We start from the raw sequence: 21,041 nt of genomic DNA, 5'->3' as shown, positions 1-21,041 counted from the left end.
GAAACTTCAATTTTGTATTAATTATACTATAGATTATCACTCAAAAATAAACAACTTATCCAATAATAAGTATTTGGTTTTTAAACAAAACTGGATTCTGTGATATTTTCTTTTAAACTAAAAAAAATTATTTTCAAATAACATCTCACATTCAGTTTTTAGTTATTCAAGAGACGCTTCATTCCCAATAGGTATGATCTAGCAGTCAGCAAGTTGTAATGCATTTTCACAAAAACAACTAATATATAAAAACCTTATTTTGTTCTCTTCAAAATGAAGCAGCTGATATTATGCTGATTTTTGTGATAAAAAGTTAATTGAATATGAGAAATTCATTAAAAAAGCAAGATCAGGAATCAGATCAATTCAAGCGCCGGTTGTAACTTGAATTTTGCTTGACCTATTATTCTAGACGCTAGCGTACTCACAAAACTTTTTCAGTTATAACTTTACTCCCGATCCATTTCAATATATTACAACACATAGTTGTTTGAACCATTCAATTGGCAGGTGTTAATTCATTATTAATGTTCACCTGGTATTATTATTGCGGCTGACTTCATGAATTCCCATGTGCCTCTACATTGAATATGCGTTGAAATAATATCTGTTCAATTATCGTATTCAAGAATTAACAAATACTGTAATGATTTTCTCTTTCCTGCATGGAATTGTTTCTATGATAGCAATTTTGTATCTACATTATCCTTATGTATGTTCTAACAAACTGGTGTTCTGCTCTGTGAAGTTACTCAAAGCTATGTATTTATCGAAAAATGTTAATACAATTGCTCCTTGTTAATAAGATGATTTTATTTTATCTGGTTAAAAATCAACTGTTTATTGGTACCAAAGAATTATTGTGAAAAGAAGTGTTCATAAAATCTCTTCTAGAAGATTCAACAGTGTTGTTCGTAGATTTGAACAACATGGAAACCAGCGTATCTCTATACGGTTTGTGGAGTGCCACCATAGTTCCAGTCGACACTACTCCATGTATCGATCCGGTGATAAATGCAAAGTTGACCAATGCTTGGTTGTAATAGTTTGCTAGAACTGAGAACAAGAAGTATAGCAGCGGAAAAATGAGAATAAAAAATGGAACACTACACTGAATGACCAAAGCGGTGAGAAACTTTTTCTGCATCTCGAATGTTCTCTGTGACATGGTTCTCGCTTTGAGTTGCTTGAATATGTTCCAAACCAGACAGAAACAAAATAGAGATATCTGAAGCACACAAATGCACGTGGTCACAAAAGAAATGATAAGATGATAGGTAGTGTCATCTGCTATCACAAAAATTGGTGCCTCATAAATATATTTTGGAAGGCATGGCAGTTTCTGAAATATTGTTTAGAGCCGGCAACCTATTGTTCTGTTCATACCTGATAAACCACTTTAACAGCTGTTTCTTGATCTGGAACTAGCCACGCAACTGGTATCAAAGCAAATATATCTCCTGCGTAATGTGCAAGTAACCAGAATTTTCGCAGATGCTCCCAGATGTTTTTGCCAGGGAATTCACAAATCACGAAAAATCGATTTTCGAAAAGTGAGACAATTGAAATACTCATATCTTTAAAAAGTACACTTAAATTGGGCTAAAGTTGAACTTGCCTTAAAACTCACATGCAAAAAATGTGAGTGTTAATAACATTTGAGCAATTGTAGGAATACCAAACCATTGAAGAACACCCAATGGGTATCCAGCAGCAGCTGGTGCAAGTATGAAGGGAATGACAAGAAAACTGAGACTGAGATCGAATAAAACTGTCCAAATATGAAAAGTGAACATGTACCATTTCACTGATTTCATTTGCTCCGGCGTTTTAATGAGAATACAGTATGCTCCAAACAAATGAATTGGTGCAGAGAATACTGTCACAATATGTAAACTAAGAGAAACAAACTCCGGAGAATCAAAAAAACCGACATTCGGGATACATGTAAGATTCATTGTGTTAAGTTTCCCTTGAGAAAAGTGTTATTTCAAATCAGCTGCATATTTTTTGAGCCTACTACGTACAACGTGCAGTACTTTCCACCAAAGTTCACATAGTAGTACGATCATTAATTTCCAATTGATGCTAATCAACTCTTCTGATTTCTAGTGCAAATCGTTTTTTGAACTTACTGAACGTGATACTGATCTTTTTCGAAAACAAAAATCCAACATAGTTTTCACTTCTCCAGCTTCGTTGCGAGAATGGATTTCCCGTTAAACAGGTGATTTCTCAGCCATCATTAAATCCTACTACAAACTTCTAAAAAACAAATTCTTCGCTCCATCTAAAGGAGGACTGAAGTCATATTTTTTTATTTCAGATTCTGATACTTCAGAAAATTCTGAACAACTTTCATCATTGGAGCATGTGCTAAAAATCGCTCAAATGCCCTAAATTCACGTTTTCCCGGCTCAAAAGGAGCCTAGGTGGAAGAGTTTTCCCACGCGATTTTTTGTCCCCGTGTAGTCCTCTCGGACAAAATTATTTCTTTTTATTTCTTGATTTTTCGTTTTCTTGCTTTTTTCAACAAAATTTCGTGTTTTTTTCAATTTACATCGTAAAAAAAAAGAAGAAACACGAATTTTTCGAATTTTTTTAATTTTTCGAATTTTTTTAATTAAGAATTTTCTGAAGTATCAGAATCTGAAATAAAAAATATGACTTCAGTCCTCCTTTAATACAACTTCCAGGAAACTTGTTCTCAGAAGTCAATCTTGTTTAATTTCCTAGTAATAAATTCTATGGACTCTCTAGCAGATGTTTCTGAATTCTATGAGAACCTTGATCCCATGTCTAGTAGACAAATGCATACATTTAACCACAAGTTATGAATTTTTCTTGTATCACAGATTATGGATACCTTGATTCCCCGGAATTCTTATTGACGGCTCTCCATTTAAGTACAGTAATCTCAACACCAATTCATATAGTTGGCATGTTTTGTCTACTAGTCAAGACTCCAGAACAAATGAGATCAATAAAATGGTATCTGGTGGTTGTGCAGATTTGGATTATTCTATTCGATTACTCTCTTTCTATCTTATTTGTTCCGTACATAATGTTTCCAGCGCTAGCAGGGATTTCTCTTGGTGTACTGAATAGTTTCAATGTGACAGTGGAATTCCAAGGATTAGAAGTTCTTATCGCACTTGGATGTAAGTTTAATAACTTGAAAATATTATTTACAAAAGTTTTCAGATGTGTGCACGGCAATCCTCTTTGTTTTTGAAAACCGCTTCTATACAATATGCGCTCAGAATTGTGAAATTTGGAAGTGGTTCAGACATGTTTGGTTAGCGGGACACTACATTGTAGTGGCAATATTGTATTCAGGATTCTTGTTTTTTATTCCGGATCAAACCAATCTTCCCGAAAACGTGTTTCGAGTAAGTTCAAACTCAAGAAACATATCATACAAAACCAATTTTCAGAGGCTACCATGCTTGCTTCGTAACCTTTACGAAGCTCCAATATTAGTGATAGCAGAAGACTATACCTATCATGTTATAGTATGCATGTCGTTTATAGCGTTTTATTGTACAGAAGGTTTTATTTTCACTGGCTCTATTATTTATCATAGCATAAAACAACTTAAAACGAAAAGGATGTCACGAAGAACATTCAAAATGCAGAAGAACACTTTCATCGCATTAATCATACAAATGAAAGTTCCATTGATCATGATTATAGTACCAAGTCTTTATGGTTGGATTTCTCTATTAACAAACTATCATAATCAAGCTTTGATGAACATTGCTGTGACAATTGGCTCATTTCACGGAGCATTTTCAACGGTGGTCATGATTTTTGTGCATCGACCGTATCGAGAAGCAATAACTTCTATTTTTGTGAAACAGTCGGGAAGAGTGAATGTGACAGAGTTTCAACAGAGAAAAGATATTTTTGTTGTAATAAATTATTGAATATGAAAATGTCATTCTTGTCTGGCGCGTTTTGTTCTGAAATTTTTTTTTCACACAATCTCATAATCATAAAACATTGAAAAAATAGTTTTAATAAGCACATATTCTTGAGAACCTTTAGAATGAAAACTGAAAGACTAACACGTGAAGTCTAAGCAATGAGATGCATGAATGCCTTTTGGATTTCGAGCTATGTTCAGAAATCTGTCAACCCATCACAATGTTTCCTCCTATGCGGTGACTCTGCAATAAATGAAAAATTCCTTCTTAAATATTTATCCTTTTTCAGTTCCCTTCGGTTGTATCCGTGGCTATCAGCCGTTCATCTCGAACCAACAAAAAATATACTAAATCTTACCTTAAAATACTTGTACTTGGAGATATAACAGCAATTGTGCTCCATAATTGATTCCATTCTAGCAATATTTATCAACGCTTTGTCGCGGAGAACATGAAGGTCTTTCACATCATAAGAGATGGAAAATGAAATCAAACTGCAGAATAGAAATAGAAAAAAGGAAAAATTCATCTAGAAATAGAGCGGAAGACTAAATCAACTCTGATCTGGTTCTTTAAAATGACTTGTTTGCTTGAGTTACACGAATGATGTAAAATTCTTAGTATCGTTTTAGACATGGATCTAAAAACCAAGAAGATGATCTGAAGATTTTCCGAGGTTTTCATCTAAACTGTTATTCAGATTTGAAATTTTGACGACATTCAACATAAGTCCAAGTAAAAAAACAATCTGATCTTGACGGCTTGGTTAGATGTAATCAGTGATTATTGAATTAGGTCAGTGAAAGCAGATGGAATTTAATCTCATTCGAATAAAACTCCAACCTTCTCTCGGTCATTCTCTTTTTTCTTTCTTTTCCACAAATGAATTTAACATGCTCGCCTAGTGTCAGCTACTTTGATTCGCCAAGTTTCATTACATGGGCTCTACATTTTGTCACTGTTATCTCCACTCCCATCCATTTTATCGGATTGTATTGTATCCTATGGAAGACACCAGAAGAAATGAAAAGTGCCAAATGGTATCTGTTGAATCTTCATATTTGGATGATTTTTTTCGATTATTCAGTCAGTTTTTTTACTATTCCAATTGTTCTGATGCCGGCGTTCGCTGGAATCCCACTGGGTATTCTTCATGCTTTCAATGTATCCGGTGTCGTACAAGCATTGATAGTACTTCTCTTTCTAGGATGTGAGTTGCAATACGCAGATAGAATTTTAAATTATCAATACTTCAGATGTCATTGCTTCCATCATTTTCATTTTCGAAAATCGATTCTACACAATTTGTGTGTTTGCTAGGTATAGCTTTTGGAGTTGGCTTAGACATATTTGGTTGGCTACCCATTATATTTTAATTGCTGTTCTGTTAACCCCATTCGGTTTCCTAATAGCTGATCAAAATGTGGCCAAACAAAAGATTTTTCAGGTAAACTAGAAATTCTGGTGAAAGTAAGAATTCTAATTATGAACTTTTCCAGTCTCTACCTTGTCTACCAAACTATATCTATGATGCATCTGTAGTGGCTATAGCTGATGATGATACCTACCTCTACCCTTTACTTATGAGTATTCTACTAGTCCTTCTTGCTATTGGAGAAGTGGCTCTCTGTATTTTATTTCTAATGTGGAACACATTTCAACAACTTAGAAGCCGAGCTATGTCTCAAAAAACATTCGGAATGCAGAAGAAATTTTTTCTCGGGTTGATTGTCCAAGTTGCGGTTCCGCTTGTGATGTTTTGCATTCCATTTTTATATGCTTTCATATCTGTGATGTGGAAATATTACAATCAATCTTTCACAAATTTCTCAATTATTTGTGCATCACTACAAGGATCAATGGCTACATTAGTTATGATATTTGTGCATCGTCCCTATCGGAACGCAATATTATCAAAGTTTTGTAAACAGAAAAGGAAAATGGGAAATGTAACAATACTGGGAGCTCACAATGCAAAAAACACAATCTTTCCTGTTAAAACTTGATGAGTGAAGTTTAGAAATAAAATTTCAACTACAAATAGCAAAATGCAACAGAATACTATTGAAAACCTTGAAAACTGTGAATAAAGTTATTAAGAAATCATCTTATGCACCAAACATGCAAAATGCAATGATGCACCTTTCAAAGCAACACATCTTCATAGAATCAAAATGCATTCAAGGATGAATCAATTTGTAGCAGCTCGCTAGATACACATGTTTCAATTTTTATCTCAAAGAGCAACCCAAAAAGGATTCTCGATACCATGAACTTCATCAAATCCAGTACAGATGTTGGAGTTTTCGCATCACCCAATTTTCTCTCAATTTCGTTGCGTGTTGTCAGTGGACTATCCATTCCAATTCATCTCTTCGGAATGTACGCAATTCTACTTAAAACTCCTGACAACATGAGAGCATTGAAATGGTATCTAGCGAGTTTACACATCTGGACTGTGTTATTTGATTACGCAATGAGTGTATTTGCAATCCCAGTCCTTTTATTCCCGGAGTTTGCTGGATATCCACTAGGATTGTTCAAAGTTTTAAACGCGGATTACTATGCTTATTTGGTTGTTATTGAGTTTGTATTTATAGGTTGTACGTAATACAAATAGAATCTATCTACATTCTATATAAAAGATTTCCAGATGTCCTAGTATCAATCATCGCAATATTTGAGAATCAATTCTATACCGTTTGCTCATTTACTGGAAAGACCCATTGGGCGTCACTCAGAAGATCATGGCTTGTGTTTCACTATTTCTTCGCAACTGCTATCTGTATTTCTTTTGGTGGCTTTGTTCCAGAACAGACTCAAGCTAGAAAGAACGTGTTTCAGGTAAGAACAAATGGATTTTTCAAACAAAAAGCCTATTCCAGAAGCTTCCTAACTTGCCATCATACAGTACTGGCCATAAAGAATGCGAAACTTGCAGTTTTTAGTTGAAAATGGTCAACTTTGTGAGTGTGACACGGTCTCCCTGATAGTCTCACAATATTTATTGTTTTTGGACTATACAGATGAAGAGTAGAGCTTCATTTTTGTAGTTGATAACTTCTTTGTACGGACACATCCTAAGAAGTTATCAATCGTCAATGTAAATTGCTCGAAAATCTCCTCTTTTAGCACTGAAAAAGTGCAAAAATTGCAAGGAAATACTTTGCGGATAGATAACTTCTTAGGATATGCTCGTACAAAAAAGTTGTCAACTACAAAAATGAAGCTCTACTCTTCATCTGTATAGTCCATAAACAATGAATATTGTGAGACTATCAGGGAGGCCGTGTCACACTTACAAAGTTGACCATTTTCAACTAAAAACTGCAAGTTTCGCATTCTTTATGGCCAGTACTGTATGTGTATGAGATTCCAATTTTTGTGTTTACTGAGAATGGAAGTTATCATCTTACCATGTTTTTGATTCTCATCCCGTCAATTTGTTTGGAAATCGGCATTTTTGTCATCTCCACTGTCAGAACTACCTCGAAACTATTGAAAACGAGCAAAGTATCCAGAAAAACGTACAGTATGCAGAGAGTCTTCTTCATCGCTTTAGTCATCCAAACCGGACTTCCACTCATCACTTTAGTAGTTCCATTTGCCTATTCCTGGGTATCGGTCATATGGAGATACTACAATCAAGGCCTCATGAATATCGCTGTCATAGTTACAACAGTTCATGGAGTATCCTCTACCCTTGTCATGCTTCTAGTGCACCGCCCATATCGGAATGCTCTTATTTCTGCGTTTTCTATAAGGTCCACTTCTAAAACACAGGGATCTTCGAGAAGGAATGCATTTAAAATGTCTGTGAAGGTTTCTCAAATAAAGACTATCTAAACTTCGATGTTGCATCTCATGCATGCCTGAAAATAATTGATAGTTCAACTTGATCACTTCATACATCTTTATTTAGGCGTATTCGTAGAAATATTCACCATATAATTTGATGTTAGAAAATTAGTGAGATGAAAAATGATGCGGATCTTAAATCTTCTTTATTTATTTATTGAATACGCACGCGAGATACGTGTAAATTAAGAGTTGAGAGTTCAATATGTTCGTGTTCTTTATTCTTTTAAACGTGAACTTCCTTCATTTACTGTATTTCCTTTTCTTATTTCTTGCTTTAAAAGATATTTCGAAAGTGAGAAGCAAAGACCGTACCCGATAGGTACCAGGTGAAACCCACAAGATTGGCGGCCGCATTATTAACTGACTGCGAAACACGAACTTGTACTTTAATTCTCGGAACTTTAGGTTCGCACATCTTTTTTTAGACTTATTCGTAGAAAAATTCACCGTATAATTTGATGTTGAGAAAATCAGTGAGATGAAAAATGATGCGGATCTTAAATCTTTTTGAACTTTAATATCTCATTTTTCGTTGAGTTCTTGTTAGTTTGAACTTTTTATTCAAGATAATGCCTCCCTCAACTTCATACAAAACTTCCGGTCATGAACTTATGCAAATTTGTGAATTTTTGATCTTTTCTGAGAAATGTCTATGTGTGACACTAAACATAATTACACCATCTATGTGCACTTTCCCAGTAATCTGTTTTTTGTTGTTCTCTGCGTTTTCTGATTTTTTTACATAAATTTTTCTATTTGATTTTTTATTCAGAAAATCTAGTCGATGTCTTCCGCCTACAATGCGAACCATAGTTTTCAAAGTGATTTTCTCGATTCGCCTCGTTTTCTGTCAACTACTCTACACATTATCAGTGTAGTCTCCATCCCGATTCACCTCTTTGGAATGTATGTGATACTATTTCAAACTCCGGAAACCATGAATTCTGTGAAGTGGTATCTAGCAAGTCTGCACATCTCCACAGTTCTCTTTGACTATTCTATCAGTATTATGATTCTTCCTGTTATAATGTTCCCTGAATTCGCTGGTTATCCACTCGGAATATTTCGTCTCGTCAGTGAAGATTACTATGTGTATCCAGTAGTTTTGACAATATTTTTCATGGGATGTAAGTTGACTACTTTTTTGTTTCAAATCTACAAAATCAGGTTTTCAGGTGTACTTGTATCCATTATAGCTATTTTTGAAAAACAGTTCTATACACTGTGTTCATTTTCTGAGAAAGCGAAATGGGGATCATTCCGACGTCCATGGCTGATAGGTCACTGCATTCTCACTACTGGATCTTGTATCTCTTTCGGTTGCTTTGTTCCAGAACAGACGAGTGCTCGGAAAATCGTTTTTCTGGTTAGAAACCGTCGAAACAAAATAAAAATATTTAAAAATGTTCCAGAAACTTCCACGCCTACCCGACTACATTTATGAGATCCCAATATTCGTTTTCACCGATGACGGGTCTTATCACCTAACCGTGTTTCTGATTCTCATCCCATTCACTTGCATCGAGATCTCAATATTTGTCATTTCAATCATCCGGACCATATCAAAACTTTTAAACATTTCCAAAATGTCTAGAAAATCTTATCGACTTCAAAAAATCGTTTTCATCGCTCTAGTCATCCAGACCGGTCTGCCATTGATCACACTAATAGTTCCATTTGTATATTCCTGGATATCAATTCTATGGAGATATTACAATCAGGGTCTTATGAATATCGCAGTTATAGTCACAACTATTCACGGATTGTCTTCCACACTAGTCATGCTTCTTGTGCACCGCCCGTATCGAGACAGATTGCTGGCAGTGTTTTGTTTCGAGAGGGATCTTCAAAAAAGTGGGAGAAAAACTCCTTTGATAGTTGCTATACATGGATATTTGACTAGTATTTGACCCAATTAAAAACAAATAAATGTTTGAGTTTAGAATTTTCAGATGTATTAATTAGATTTGTTAGTTTTCAGAACAATATCATAAAAACCAAAAGATAATCTATCAAACTACAAAAAACAATTCCTTGCAAAGCTAACTAACTTCCGTATATTTGATTTTTCCGCTCTCAAGCAACACCTACCCATTTAATTATAGCCCACACACTTTTTCGACAGCTTTTAAGAATTTCTATTCGAATATCAGTTGTTTGACGTGAAATGTTTCTAGAAGAAGTGATAAGTTACTTCGAATCACCAGACTCATTATCATTCACACTTCACATCATTAGTGCAGTGTCAATACCGATTCATTGTTTTGGAATGTATCTGATAATGTTCAGAACTCCAGAAATAATGAAAACTATGAAATGGTACTTATTGAGTCTACATTTTTCCATTGTTTTGTTTGATTATTCGATCAGTTTGGCGATTATTCCCGTCATTTTCTTCCCTGAATTTGCTGGTTATCCGCTTGGTTGGGTCCGCCTGCTTGATGTGAAATATTATGTTTTTGCAGTTGTAATTGGATTGTTCTTTTTAGCATGTAAGTTTATCTCTTCCAGTTTTTGCAAAACTCGTTTTTGTTCTAGCCGTATTAGTATCCATCATTGCATTATTCGAAAATCAATTTGACACACTTTGCTCATTCCCAATATGGTCGCGATGGAGGCGTAAATGGCTTATTGGGCATTGTTTCCTAGCAGTTTCAGTTTCCATTTCTCTCGGCTGTTTTGTTCCGGAACAAAACAAAGCAAAAAAATATTTGTTTCAGGTGTCACTCTTAAACTTTTTTTTAATACCCCAGTTTTTTCCAGAAACTTCCTCATCTTCCCGAATATATCTATGAATGTCCAGTATTTGTGTTTACTGCGGATGGTACTTTTCATTTGACCATGTTTATTATCCTAATCCCATTCATTTGCTTCGAAGTGTCCGTATTTGTCAGTTCTATAGTTCGAACTATGTCAAACCTACTACACACAAAACGAATGTCTCGAAAAACATATCAACTTCACAGGAAGTTCTTCATTGCTCTGGTGATTCAAATAGGTTTACCACTGGTCACTCTCGTCATTCCATTTGTATATTCCTGGGTATCAATTCTATGGAAATACTACAATCAAGGTCTTATGAACATTGCAGTAATAGTCACTACAATTCACGGTCTATTTTCTACAGTTGTCATGGTTTTCGTGCATCGCCCATATCGCGACACTTTATTTTCTGTTATGTGCTTTGGAAATATTTTTCATAAAAGCCCATTACGCAGGAACACTTTAATTGTTGCTATTCTTGGTATGCTGACAAGTTTTTGATCCGTATGCTTGCTATACTGGACGTACCATGAGACGAAAACATTTTTAGTGTAGTTCAAAATTTGTTGTCATTTCTCCAAATAAAATTGTCTCGTCATTACGCATAATCCAATTACCCCGAATATGTTTCAGGAAAGGGATGCATGATTTTTTGAACCTGAATAATGAATTATTACGGGATAATTTAAGGCATATGTATAGTTTACAGACAATATTTCCAGTGACTTTTCAGTAATTCCACCTTTCTGCTAGGTTCTTTAAGTGACAAGTTTTAATTTATTCAATCATTTAGTTATACAGTAAAAGTGACTTGAGGACAGGTAAGGTCCATCACGAGACCAAACCTGAGAAGAAAAACCAGGTATTAATTTTAACAACACTGAGATGATCAGAGTTGAGTAAAGGGGGCTCCTTGGAGATGTGAAGAATTGTAAGATCAGGCGAGGAAATAACAAGGCGTAGCATGTTTGAAGATGTTTTACTCACTCTAACATGATTTCAAGGGTGAACAGACGTTGGGCGTTGAAAATATGATTTCTTTTTTATCAGGTGTCTACCAATTCTATTAAACTATTGGAATGCAGGTGCTGTTTTCGAACAAAAATTCCTCAAAGCTTATTTATTGAGAAATGGAATCGTGTAAAGCTAATGTTGGCCTTATTGCAACTCCTGAATATCTATCATCTGCTCTTCATTTCACATCTATTATTTCTACTCCCATTCACTTTTTCGGCTTCTTTTGTATATTATTCAAAACTCCAGATCATATGAAAAGTGTGAAGTGGTATCTGCTGAACTTGCATGTTTGGGTTGTTTTACTTGACTATTCACTTGGTTTTTTATTCATTCCATATCTCCTTCTTCCATTTCTTGCTGGATTTCCCCTCGGAATTCTGCGCCTGTTTGGTATTCCCACTATATATCAATGTTTGTTTCTGATTCTTGTTCTGGGATGTTCGTTTTGAAGTAATGTTCTTCATACATCTAAAATTGCAGATCTGCTCACCTCCATTGTTGCCGTTTTTGAGAATCGTTTCTATGTTGTTTGTTCCTTCTCTGGAAAAGAATCCTGGAAGTATTGGAGACGTTACTGGCTCGCCGGACATTACATTGCCACTTTTTTCATTGTTCTCTCACTTTTAGCAGTAGTTCCTGAGCAGAAATCTGCGAGACAACGTCTTTTAGAAGTACTCTAAAACTCTATTGACCAGTGAATACATATCATTTTACAGAAAATTCCATGTGTAGAGCGTTATGCCTATGAAGAAGAATTACTTGTGTTTGCAGAGGATCCGCTGCTTTGTTTTATCTTGTGTGTGGTCTATGCTTTTTTAATGATCGGACAACCTTTTTTGTTTGTTGGCTTCCTCATTACTTATACGTTTCGTCAACTGAAAAAGAGAACAATGTCTCAAAAGACGTCCACTCTTCAAAGAAAATTCCTCTTGGCTCTAGGAATTCAAATGGAAGTTCCTCTAGTTATGTTTTTACTCCCATTTATTTATGGTTGGATTTCTATCCTATCTGGCTATCACAACCAGTCATTTGTCAATATAGCAATGACAATTGGCGCCTTTCATGGGTTTGTATCTACAGTTGTTATGATATTTGTCCACTATCCTTATCGGGAAACCCTTTTCAACATGTTCATAGAAACGAGAATGTTGAGGCAAAAATTGGTCGAGAAAGAGGTTACGCAGAGAGCTGGTTATTGATTGTGTCATTGTAAATGAAGTTGTATATGCTGAGAAAACAGAATTTGAACTTACATCATCGATTTCACAAGTTTTCCGGTTGACGTAAAGAAATGTTCCTATATGATAAAGCAAAAGATGCTAATGAAATTTTGAACTCAAAATTAGATTATTCTATTCCCCTGACTCATTTTCAGGTGTTCATGAAAACCAAAATGTTGATGTATCCTTTCTTCAACTTTGAATCAATTCAGTTCTTTCCAGGTGTCAGCAGACAGAGATTTTGTAGATTACAAAATATTTTCAGGGCACAGGAAAGCAGCAAAATTATTGCTTTCAGATAAACGAATAAAAATTATAATTGACGGAATGGTCGAGTAGCTAGACTAGTATTAGTTTTATTCTCTGCAAACATATTTTTTTAAGTCAAGGAAATAAAACTTGCGACGTATAAAAATCATTAAGGTTTGCTGGTGAAATAACCACAAATGGATACTATTGAGAATTTTCAAATATCCAATGAAGATATTGAACTTTATGTTCGTTCAAAGTATTTATAACGAACATTCAAAAGTTTTCAGAACCAAACAAATTTCAGGTAGTTACTATTGTTATTGCACTTCTTGGTGTAGCAACTCGTATCTGTGAAACTTCTGAGATTCTCGATCTTCGAAATAAAGCGAACACAACTTCCCGATAAGGACGATGAATGAAGACCATGACCAACGTTGAAACAATTCCGTTTGTCGAAGCAGTAATCACCGCAATATTCGTAGCTGACTGGTTATAGTAGTTTCTTGTCGCAGAAATCAGCACATATATCAAAGGAGTCAAAAATAAAAATAATGGAACTTCCATTTGAATGACAAGTGTCAAGAAAAACTTTTTCTGCATTTCAAAAGTTTTCGATGACATTGTTTTTGACTTGACTTGTTGGACTGTGTTCCATACCAGAAATACCAAAAATATGAATATTTGAATAGTTATGAAAAAAACAAATGCCAGAACAAATACAATATGAATTGTGTAGTCATTGGCTAAGACAAAGACAGGTGCTTCATAAATGTAGCGTGGTTGACAAGGTAACGTCTGAAAATTTCTTTTAAACTATACTATGCTTTTATAAAATTTCTTCTCACCTCAAAAACTCGTTTCCTGGAACTGATTTGATCTGGAACTGAAAGCCCCAGCGGAATCATTGCGATAGTAACAATAATGTAATTAAAGGCTAACCATGGCCTCCGACAAACTGTCCAATTATGCTTCCAGGAAAACATGCATAGCGTATAGAATCTGTTTTCAAAGATTGAAGTCGTTGAAATGTTTATATCTGAAATTTAACTAAAGATTTATCGATATTATGGCACCTACGTACATGTCATTGCAAGAATGAATAATATCACCTGTAAAACTGCCGGAATACCAATATAGCTTAGAACTCCCAGTGGATACATTGCTACCGCAGGAAATAAAAAGAATGGGACGACCAAAAGCCCCCAGGTGTAATCAAAGTACATTATCCAAACATGCATTGTCACCAGGTACCATTTCACAGAACTCATTTGAATCGGAGTTTTCCACAATAGACAGTACATACCAAAGATATGGATAGGTGTGGATATGAGTGTAGTGAGATGAAGACAAAAGGAATAAAAGTCGAGAGATTCGAAGAGACCGACATTTGGCTCACATGATAGATTCATTTGTGGCAGGAAAAAAGAAGGCAAACAAGGAAACACTTGAATTACACCTGCGCTAATCGACGTCTGATATTAGCAATCAGAAGTCTGAAATGACTAATTTCTTTTGTAAAGATCTTTGAAGCCATTCCTGAGCATTGAAATCAAATAAGGTGTTTGCAACTAAAGGTAAACCCTATTTAGAAAAATAAACAGAATCTATCTCCGAAACAAACCAGAAACATTCCGTTATCATATTATTAGGTACAAAACGTTTGGAATCATCTCATAGAAACTGGAAATGCAACGATCATTCCGTTCAGATGAAAATATAAGACGCCCATCCTGCCTCACTCTGATCTGACAATGTGTTTGGATGACCTATGGTTCTAGAGTCTGAAATAAAGCCTTGGCCTAAGGAACACACGAGCGGACCGGTTGGATGTCAGCTTGACCTGGAGGGTGAGAAAAGTGAAAATTGTAGGTGGTGAGGCTCTTGGCGGGAAACTCCGTCATAGTCAGTGGGGCCCCTACACCCGACGACAATAACAAATTTGAAGGAATCCTGATGGGAAATTTGTTCTGGAAGGGTGAAGGTTAATGGTCGCAGCCTGAGTTCGGGGAGAGCAGTTACCTCAAACATAGTAGTGATGCCGCAAAGAGGGCAAAGATGTTCCCTGTACTCGACCCATCTGCACAAATCCCCTGTGTCTGATGGCACACGCCGTTAAAGAGTCTTGATCTTCGAGGTGTTCTGAAATAATTCCCCAACACAGCTAGAGTGCCTACTGTTAGGTAGACTCCCGCCGCTGTAGAAGGCTCGCCATCAACATCAGAAACGCATCACACCACACCGACGCCGAAAGTAATCTTGGAACGCCCAACACCATCTCTGATGACTTCAAATTAGTCAATCAACACATCCCCCCACTGTGTGACCCCTCTCCTCCCATTTATTATTGTAATTAGCACATCATGTGGGCGGTATTGCTGGAAAGATGGGTGGCATACGGAGATGTCATCCCGTCTGCGTCTATTCCTCTATCATTTTGTTTCTTTCTTCCCACCTCTGTTTCTCTTCAACCACCAATTTCTCTCGTCTTTTTCAATGTTGAAGAAAATGGTTATTCGTTAGTTTCTATTTATATTACTATTTTTTCAGAGAAATGAGTGAAAAAGCATCCGAAAGTACACGGGAGAAGGAGCAAAAACAAGAAAAAGGAAAACAAACGGTTACAGAAACGGAAAAAGAGAAAAGGTGAGTGTTTCGCATATCGAGATTCTGAAAATTCGATCAGAAACTATACATTCTAGAAAATTTTCACCTGAAGGTTCACCTGAAAATGTTCCTTGCAGCAGCAAGTCATTGATCACCCAGACAAAAAGCGCAGGACCTAGCAAATTTTCGAAGCGGAAGATATCTACCAGCCTAGAAAAGAATGAAGAAAGGTGAGAATTTACATTAAATTCATTGTATAAAAACTACCTTGCAGTGGCAAGAGAACCAAACCCGACTGCGAAGTTATAACAGAATAATCCCAGTTGTTCCTAATGAAATATTTCAGACTGTCCCAGTTGAAAGAATGGAGCTTCCTTTGAATCTTTTCAAGTCTATCATCCTCAACAACATATCGAAAGAGGAAGATGATACAAATTCAATCCAGCTGGATAACATACTTGATTGGTTTAAAAACTTTGTTTCTACGTTGAGTAGCAGCGCTCTTCAAAACATAAAAATTATGATAAATGAAGCAAAAGACGAATTCGACAATAAGGGATATGTGAGTTTAAAGACAGTTTTATTCGTTTTCATACCAGTTTCTCATTTTTAGAGAGTGCCGCTCGATAACTTCACTATTCTGATGAAAAACATATATTATTCCATTGTTGCGTTCTCATAATAAGATCTCAGAATTTATTGTTGTGTTTTAATATCATTGAACCTAATCAACTTTCAATAAATTGTTCCCAAAAATTTCGATAAATGTTGTTTTTGTGGGTAACCGGGGACATCAAGTAGTCCTTTTGCTTCGCGTGCGGGCGGGGTAATACAATAGTTGAACGCGCAGTTTGTCTTTCACTCAGCGAAATACGTTTTTCCAAAAGTTTTTTTCAAAGTAGTAATGAATGCTGAACTTGTAAAAACAATTGAATTTCCCCCACCTATTCTTTCCTGTCTCACACTTCTTCAAAGTTGTTTAAAAGCGACTCTTCTAACATCTCAAAACTTCTGCAGATCCAAAAAATTTTCAAAAACCGACTGCCTTGTATCTTCCCCCGAGACTTCTGTTTTCCTGTCTAGACTCCATCACTCCCAAACAAACATGTGAGCGACTATATAATTTGTGATGAGAGACGCCTCAGTCGTCATCTCCGGTTAAATGCAAAACAAGAATAAACCGAAGAGACATAAAGGGGGAGGGACTATGAACCACTCTCTCGTTGCCATGACAACTATGTATTTCTGCGCTGGGATTCTCTTACCTGCCGTTTATCTTTTCTTTTTCTTTTCTTGTGAAAACAAACGAATTTGTATTCATTTGCATACAATTTTTATTATTCTTGCCTTACTCATTTTTTATGAATTCATCTCCAAACAATTGTAGTCCACATTAATCCATTATGTCACGCGATGCTATCTTTCCCTTTCATTATCTAATACACTCTTTCGCCGACTCACACCAATCCGCTTATGAATTTGTATCTTTTGGGATGCTCTTTTTCGGTTTCGTTATTTCTTATTCAGTTTTGACATTATTGTCAGAATAACTCATGTACTTTGTAACCCGGGTATTATTCCACTTCTGACTTGTAACCAACGAGTTTAAACCATTTTCCTTTCCACTTTTTTTCAGAATGGCGGGAAGACAGCGTAGTCAAATGGACAGTTCCGGCAATTTCAATATCAATCACCTGTACAAATTTATCTACGATAAATGCTCCAGTGCATCCACCTTTTTGTGCCTGAAAACCATATGTGAGGCCTATAACAAACCGCCTCGGAAAGTTCTACCAGACGGAGAGATTCTCTATAACCAAGCACTGTACGACTTGATAAATCATGATAGAATTGGATATTTTCATGGCAAATCCGTGATCAAAGTGATATACATACTACGGATCCCTGCCAAACCGAGATTTCTCGATCAGTAAGTGCGATTAGATTTTAATTGACGAGTAGTTGCTTTGTTCAGAATGAGAATTGATTTTCATATCGAAACGGACATCAACAATTGTATCATTTCATGTACTGATAAAAAGGGAAAGCTGACGTTGGGATGGACTGATAATGTAAGCTTCGTTTTTATTTCTCCGGTCATTACTTTATTTTTACAGACTATTCCAGTTGTTTCATACGAAACCCAACACGATCTTCTACACTTCATGGCGGAACATTCTCTGACTATAAGTCAACCTGTTGCAGATGAGGAATTAGCGAGACAATACGCTGAGAAACGTAAAACGTCTCTACCAATAAGTGAGCTAGCCAAGCAGTAAGTGAATCTAATTTTGAAATATTTTTATGAGGAGGATTTCAGAATGAATATAGTGAAACCAGCAATATTAAAAGAACAAACGTATATTTTCCACACAAGGATCCTTATGGCCTTTATGACACAATATCCAGTGGATCAAGCTCTGAAAAAGAAGTGAGTTTTGAGTTTTCTTCAAAGGAACAATGAAATTTACAAAATTTGTTTCAGAATGCATATTCATGGCACAGGAGACATGGATGGTAATATAATCATAACATATACATCGAATGATGGAAGAATAAAGTTAGAAAAACCCGCTACGTCTGATAGGAGTAGTGGAGAGCCGGAAGTAAGACCTGCACTGCAACATTTCGGTGTGATGAAAGCCAAAAGAAAGAGGATGAAGAAGAAATTGAGTGATACTGAAGAGCAAGAGTCGTGAGTTTGGAAAAAGTTAGAACATAATAATTTGGATTTTTCAGGTCAAGTCAAGATGGAGGAGAATTTCAAGAAACCCAAGAAGAGTCACCTTCAACTTCTCATTTTCTAACTCATCAAGCATCACAATATGAAGAAGATCACCCAGGTGGCAAAAGACTCAAAACTGGTCGAAAAAGAAAATCGTGAGTTTTATAGTCAGTTCAGTTTGTTTTTAAAGACCAACATTTGCTGTTTCAGAAAGCAACAAGATTCTTCCATTTCAAGTCAGCCAATTAAAAAGACAGCATCAATATCGTCTACTGCCATCAATGATATGCCTGTGATAAATCAGCTACACACGAATTTAACCCCTGCATCCACAGCTATCACACCTCAATATCCAGGAATTAGCAATCAAAACGCAATAGTTGAAAGAGAAATAAAGCTGGAAGAAGAAGAAATGACGAGTTACAGTGGATTCCAAGAAGAGACCGAGATGATACCTGGAATCAATTGCTTTGGCCAAGATATAGATGAACCTCAAAGAGAGGAAATGTTGAGAAGATTCCAGGAGCGTTGGTTCTTTGTGCCAGGGGTTGCTCCTGATAGTGAGATACCAACCGAACATACTCTCAATCACACTTTCAATCCAGCTATGCCCTCTACCAGTCAACAATATTATGATAGCTTAAAACTCCCTGGAAAAGTTTCAACGTCCGAATTTCCTAAAGTTCCAACACAAAACCTGGAGGCAATAGGCTCTCTTCCTTCATTCATCAACCCGCGAGCTACTGGTAACGCGAAAGCTCCTCTTGGATCCTTTTGGAGTTCAGAAACATATAATATCATTTCAACTATGCCAGAACCTGGAGTTGACAAAATTGTTCAAATCGAATCTCCAACTCCGCCAGGTCCAACCATTAGTGATGATGGTGCTTCAACAAATGACTCCAACAAAACAGATAGTCCACCAACTCTCAACATTTTTTCACCACTACCAACACGAAAATCAAGTGTAGAAGAGGAAAGAAGCAGCCCAGCGAAGGGATGCATCACTCGACAATTCCTCAAAGAACTTCATGGTGCATTCCTATCTTTATCAACTCCGAGATGCTCGGAAATCGTTCGAATCATCACGGAAAAAATGTACAAGACTCGTGGAATCGAGGTTGTTCTTACCATCCTTTCACTAATTTTTGATAATACTTTTTCCAGTTAACTCGAGTGGAAGAGATTGAGTTGGCAATACACTCATCGATCAAAACCATTGGAAAGAATAGACAACTCGCTGAAGAATCTGAAACCTTCATTGATATAGCTGCATTGTTCACTGCGCTTATCAAATTGATCAAAGAATTGAATCTTGAATCTCTCTCATCGCTGGAACAGAGACTTGTTGAACTGTCACAGGAGTATAGTCAAAAGAAATATGTTAGTTTTTGCAGCAATAATTTTGAAAAAAACTCAATATTTTGTTACAGAGTGTCTCGATTGAAACTGTCAAGCATTTAGTATGGAATATATTGGATACGTGTGTGCCATGAAGTTGAACATCGCAAATGAGACGACATGGAGAAGCCTACCTCAAATTATTAATCTTGAACCTTCCTAATTGTGAATAAATTATTAAAAATGCTAGTTTGATCCCACTTTTTGTGGGTTTATTTCAGTAGAGTCTGGAACACTGAACAAGAAGTTTTTAGGGAAACAATTATTTTCAGAACATTGGCTGAATGTGTTCCAAATGTGAGCTCTGAACTGGAACTTTATTTTCATAGTATCTCAAGAAAATTCAATCAATAGGTAAATATACAAGATAATTTAAGCATTTTTACTCTAAATTTTTGAAAATGTTTGGCACTGACAGTTCTGATTGCTTATGTGAACGTTCACGATCAGAAATTTTCATGAATTAAGTGAACTGTTAAATTTTGCGTAATACTGATGGAGTTCCAACCATTAGGAAATTTATCAGAGATCGGAATCAATGACTTGATAGTGAAAACGCTGAAAATATGAGTTATGAGAATTAGAAAAAACTTTTGAACACCACAAAACCTGAAAAAAGAACTATTGGTACCGATAAGGTTTGTGCCGCTACACTATTTTCCTCTCGCGAGAGAAAAGTACGCAGACAGCGAGAGCGTTCTGCAGTCTTTGCGTAGGAGTGTTTGCGGAAGAGAGTATATGTGAACCGACATACTTCAGACACTGGAACAACACAGGGATCATAGAAAGTTCATATGAAGCATATGCGCTCCGGTCAAATTAGAGTTAAATTAGTGCGAAATTCAAAAAATATATCTAAAGTTATTATTGTGTGCAAATTTTTATTTAAAATAGTGAAAAAACAAAGGAAAGTGAACTTCATTCAAAAATTTGAATCCCTATTGTTCTTCCACATTAATCTGAATTCGCATGGACTTAATATGACCCTGTAGAACAGTTTCTTTAAACAAATCGAACAAAATTGTTAATATTTCAATTTTATCAATTTTAAAACTGTGTTTAAATTACAAATTTGAGTCAGAGATTTGGTTTTATTTTTTCCTTTTTCCGCTCGCTTTCTTCCCCGTTCTAATTGTTGTCTCAATGTACCGTAAAGCTTCTAATTAGGCGCACCTGTTGATGCCTGTTCGCAGCGGTATATCTCGGTTCTTAAACGAAATATCAAAAAATTGCTAACTGACAAAAATAGCTTAATACTACTTCAAAGTT

At 35.9% G+C, this 21,041-nt stretch overlaps 6 protein-coding genes across 6 annotated transcripts; 4 read left to right on the top strand and 2 right to left on the bottom strand.

Annotated features, from left to right (window-relative positions):
- Nucleotides 1–832: 832 nt before the first annotated feature.
- On the bottom strand, nt 833–1,958 carry GCK72_020227 (uncharacterized protein; the record flags this gene model as incomplete). Its single annotated transcript, XM_053733462.1, has 3 exons — nt 833–1,342; nt 1,387–1,577; nt 1,631–1,958. 3 exons carry the CDS (start codon nt 1,956–1,958, stop codon nt 833–835), a joined length of 1,029 nt encoding a protein of 342 aa, XP_053582375.1.
- A 1,106-nt stretch (nt 1,959–3,064) lies between these two features.
- Nucleotides 3,065–4,338, top strand: GCK72_020226 (uncharacterized protein; the record flags this gene model as incomplete). The annotated part of the gene is made up of 4 exons (XM_053733461.1): nt 3,065–3,161; nt 3,205–3,392; nt 3,438–3,515; nt 4,219–4,338. 4 exons carry the CDS (start codon nt 3,065–3,067, stop codon nt 4,336–4,338), a joined length of 483 nt encoding a protein of 160 aa, XP_053582374.1.
- Nucleotides 4,339–4,811: 473 nt separating this feature from the next.
- On the top strand, nt 4,812–7,775 carry GCK72_020225 (uncharacterized protein; the record flags this gene model as incomplete). Its single annotated transcript, XM_053733460.1, has 5 exons — nt 4,812–5,139; nt 5,186–5,249; nt 6,219–6,532; nt 6,583–6,773; nt 7,470–7,775. The coding sequence occupies 5 exons, from the start codon at nt 4,812–4,814 to the stop codon at nt 7,773–7,775; spliced, it is 1,203 nt and encodes a 400-aa protein (XP_053582373.1).
- A 919-nt stretch (nt 7,776–8,694) lies between these two features.
- On the top strand, nt 8,695–13,448 carry GCK72_020224 (uncharacterized protein; the record flags this gene model as incomplete). Its single annotated transcript, XM_053733459.1, has 6 exons — nt 8,695–8,917; nt 8,966–9,156; nt 9,203–9,644; nt 12,051–12,241; nt 12,287–12,373; nt 13,347–13,448. 6 exons carry the CDS (start codon nt 8,695–8,697, stop codon nt 13,446–13,448), a joined length of 1,236 nt encoding a protein of 411 aa, XP_053582372.1.
- Nucleotides 13,343–14,343, bottom strand: GCK72_020223 (uncharacterized protein; the record flags this gene model as incomplete). The annotated part of the gene is made up of 3 exons (XM_003116678.2): nt 13,343–13,837; nt 13,888–14,078; nt 14,124–14,343. 3 exons carry the CDS (start codon nt 14,341–14,343, stop codon nt 13,343–13,345), a joined length of 906 nt encoding a protein of 301 aa, XP_003116726.2.
- Nucleotides 14,344–17,283: 2,940 nt separating this feature from the next.
- Nucleotides 17,284–19,867, top strand: GCK72_020222 (uncharacterized protein; the record flags this gene model as incomplete). Its single annotated transcript, XM_053733458.1, has 9 exons — nt 17,284–17,576; nt 17,622–17,718; nt 17,764–17,921; nt 17,967–18,077; nt 18,132–18,341; nt 18,386–18,526; nt 18,582–19,491; nt 19,539–19,754; nt 19,805–19,867. The coding sequence occupies 9 exons, from the start codon at nt 17,284–17,286 to the stop codon at nt 19,865–19,867; spliced, it is 2,199 nt and encodes a 732-aa protein (XP_053582371.1).
- Between the last annotated feature and the right edge of the window lie 1,174 nt (nt 19,868–21,041).

This window comes from Caenorhabditis remanei, chromosome V (assembly GCF_010183535.1).
Source record: "Caenorhabditis remanei strain PX506 chromosome V, whole genome shotgun sequence".
Lineage (NCBI taxonomy): Eukaryota > Metazoa > Nematoda > Chromadorea > Rhabditida > Rhabditidae > Caenorhabditis > Caenorhabditis remanei.
This window is presented reverse-complemented; position numbering and strand designations above follow the sequence as displayed.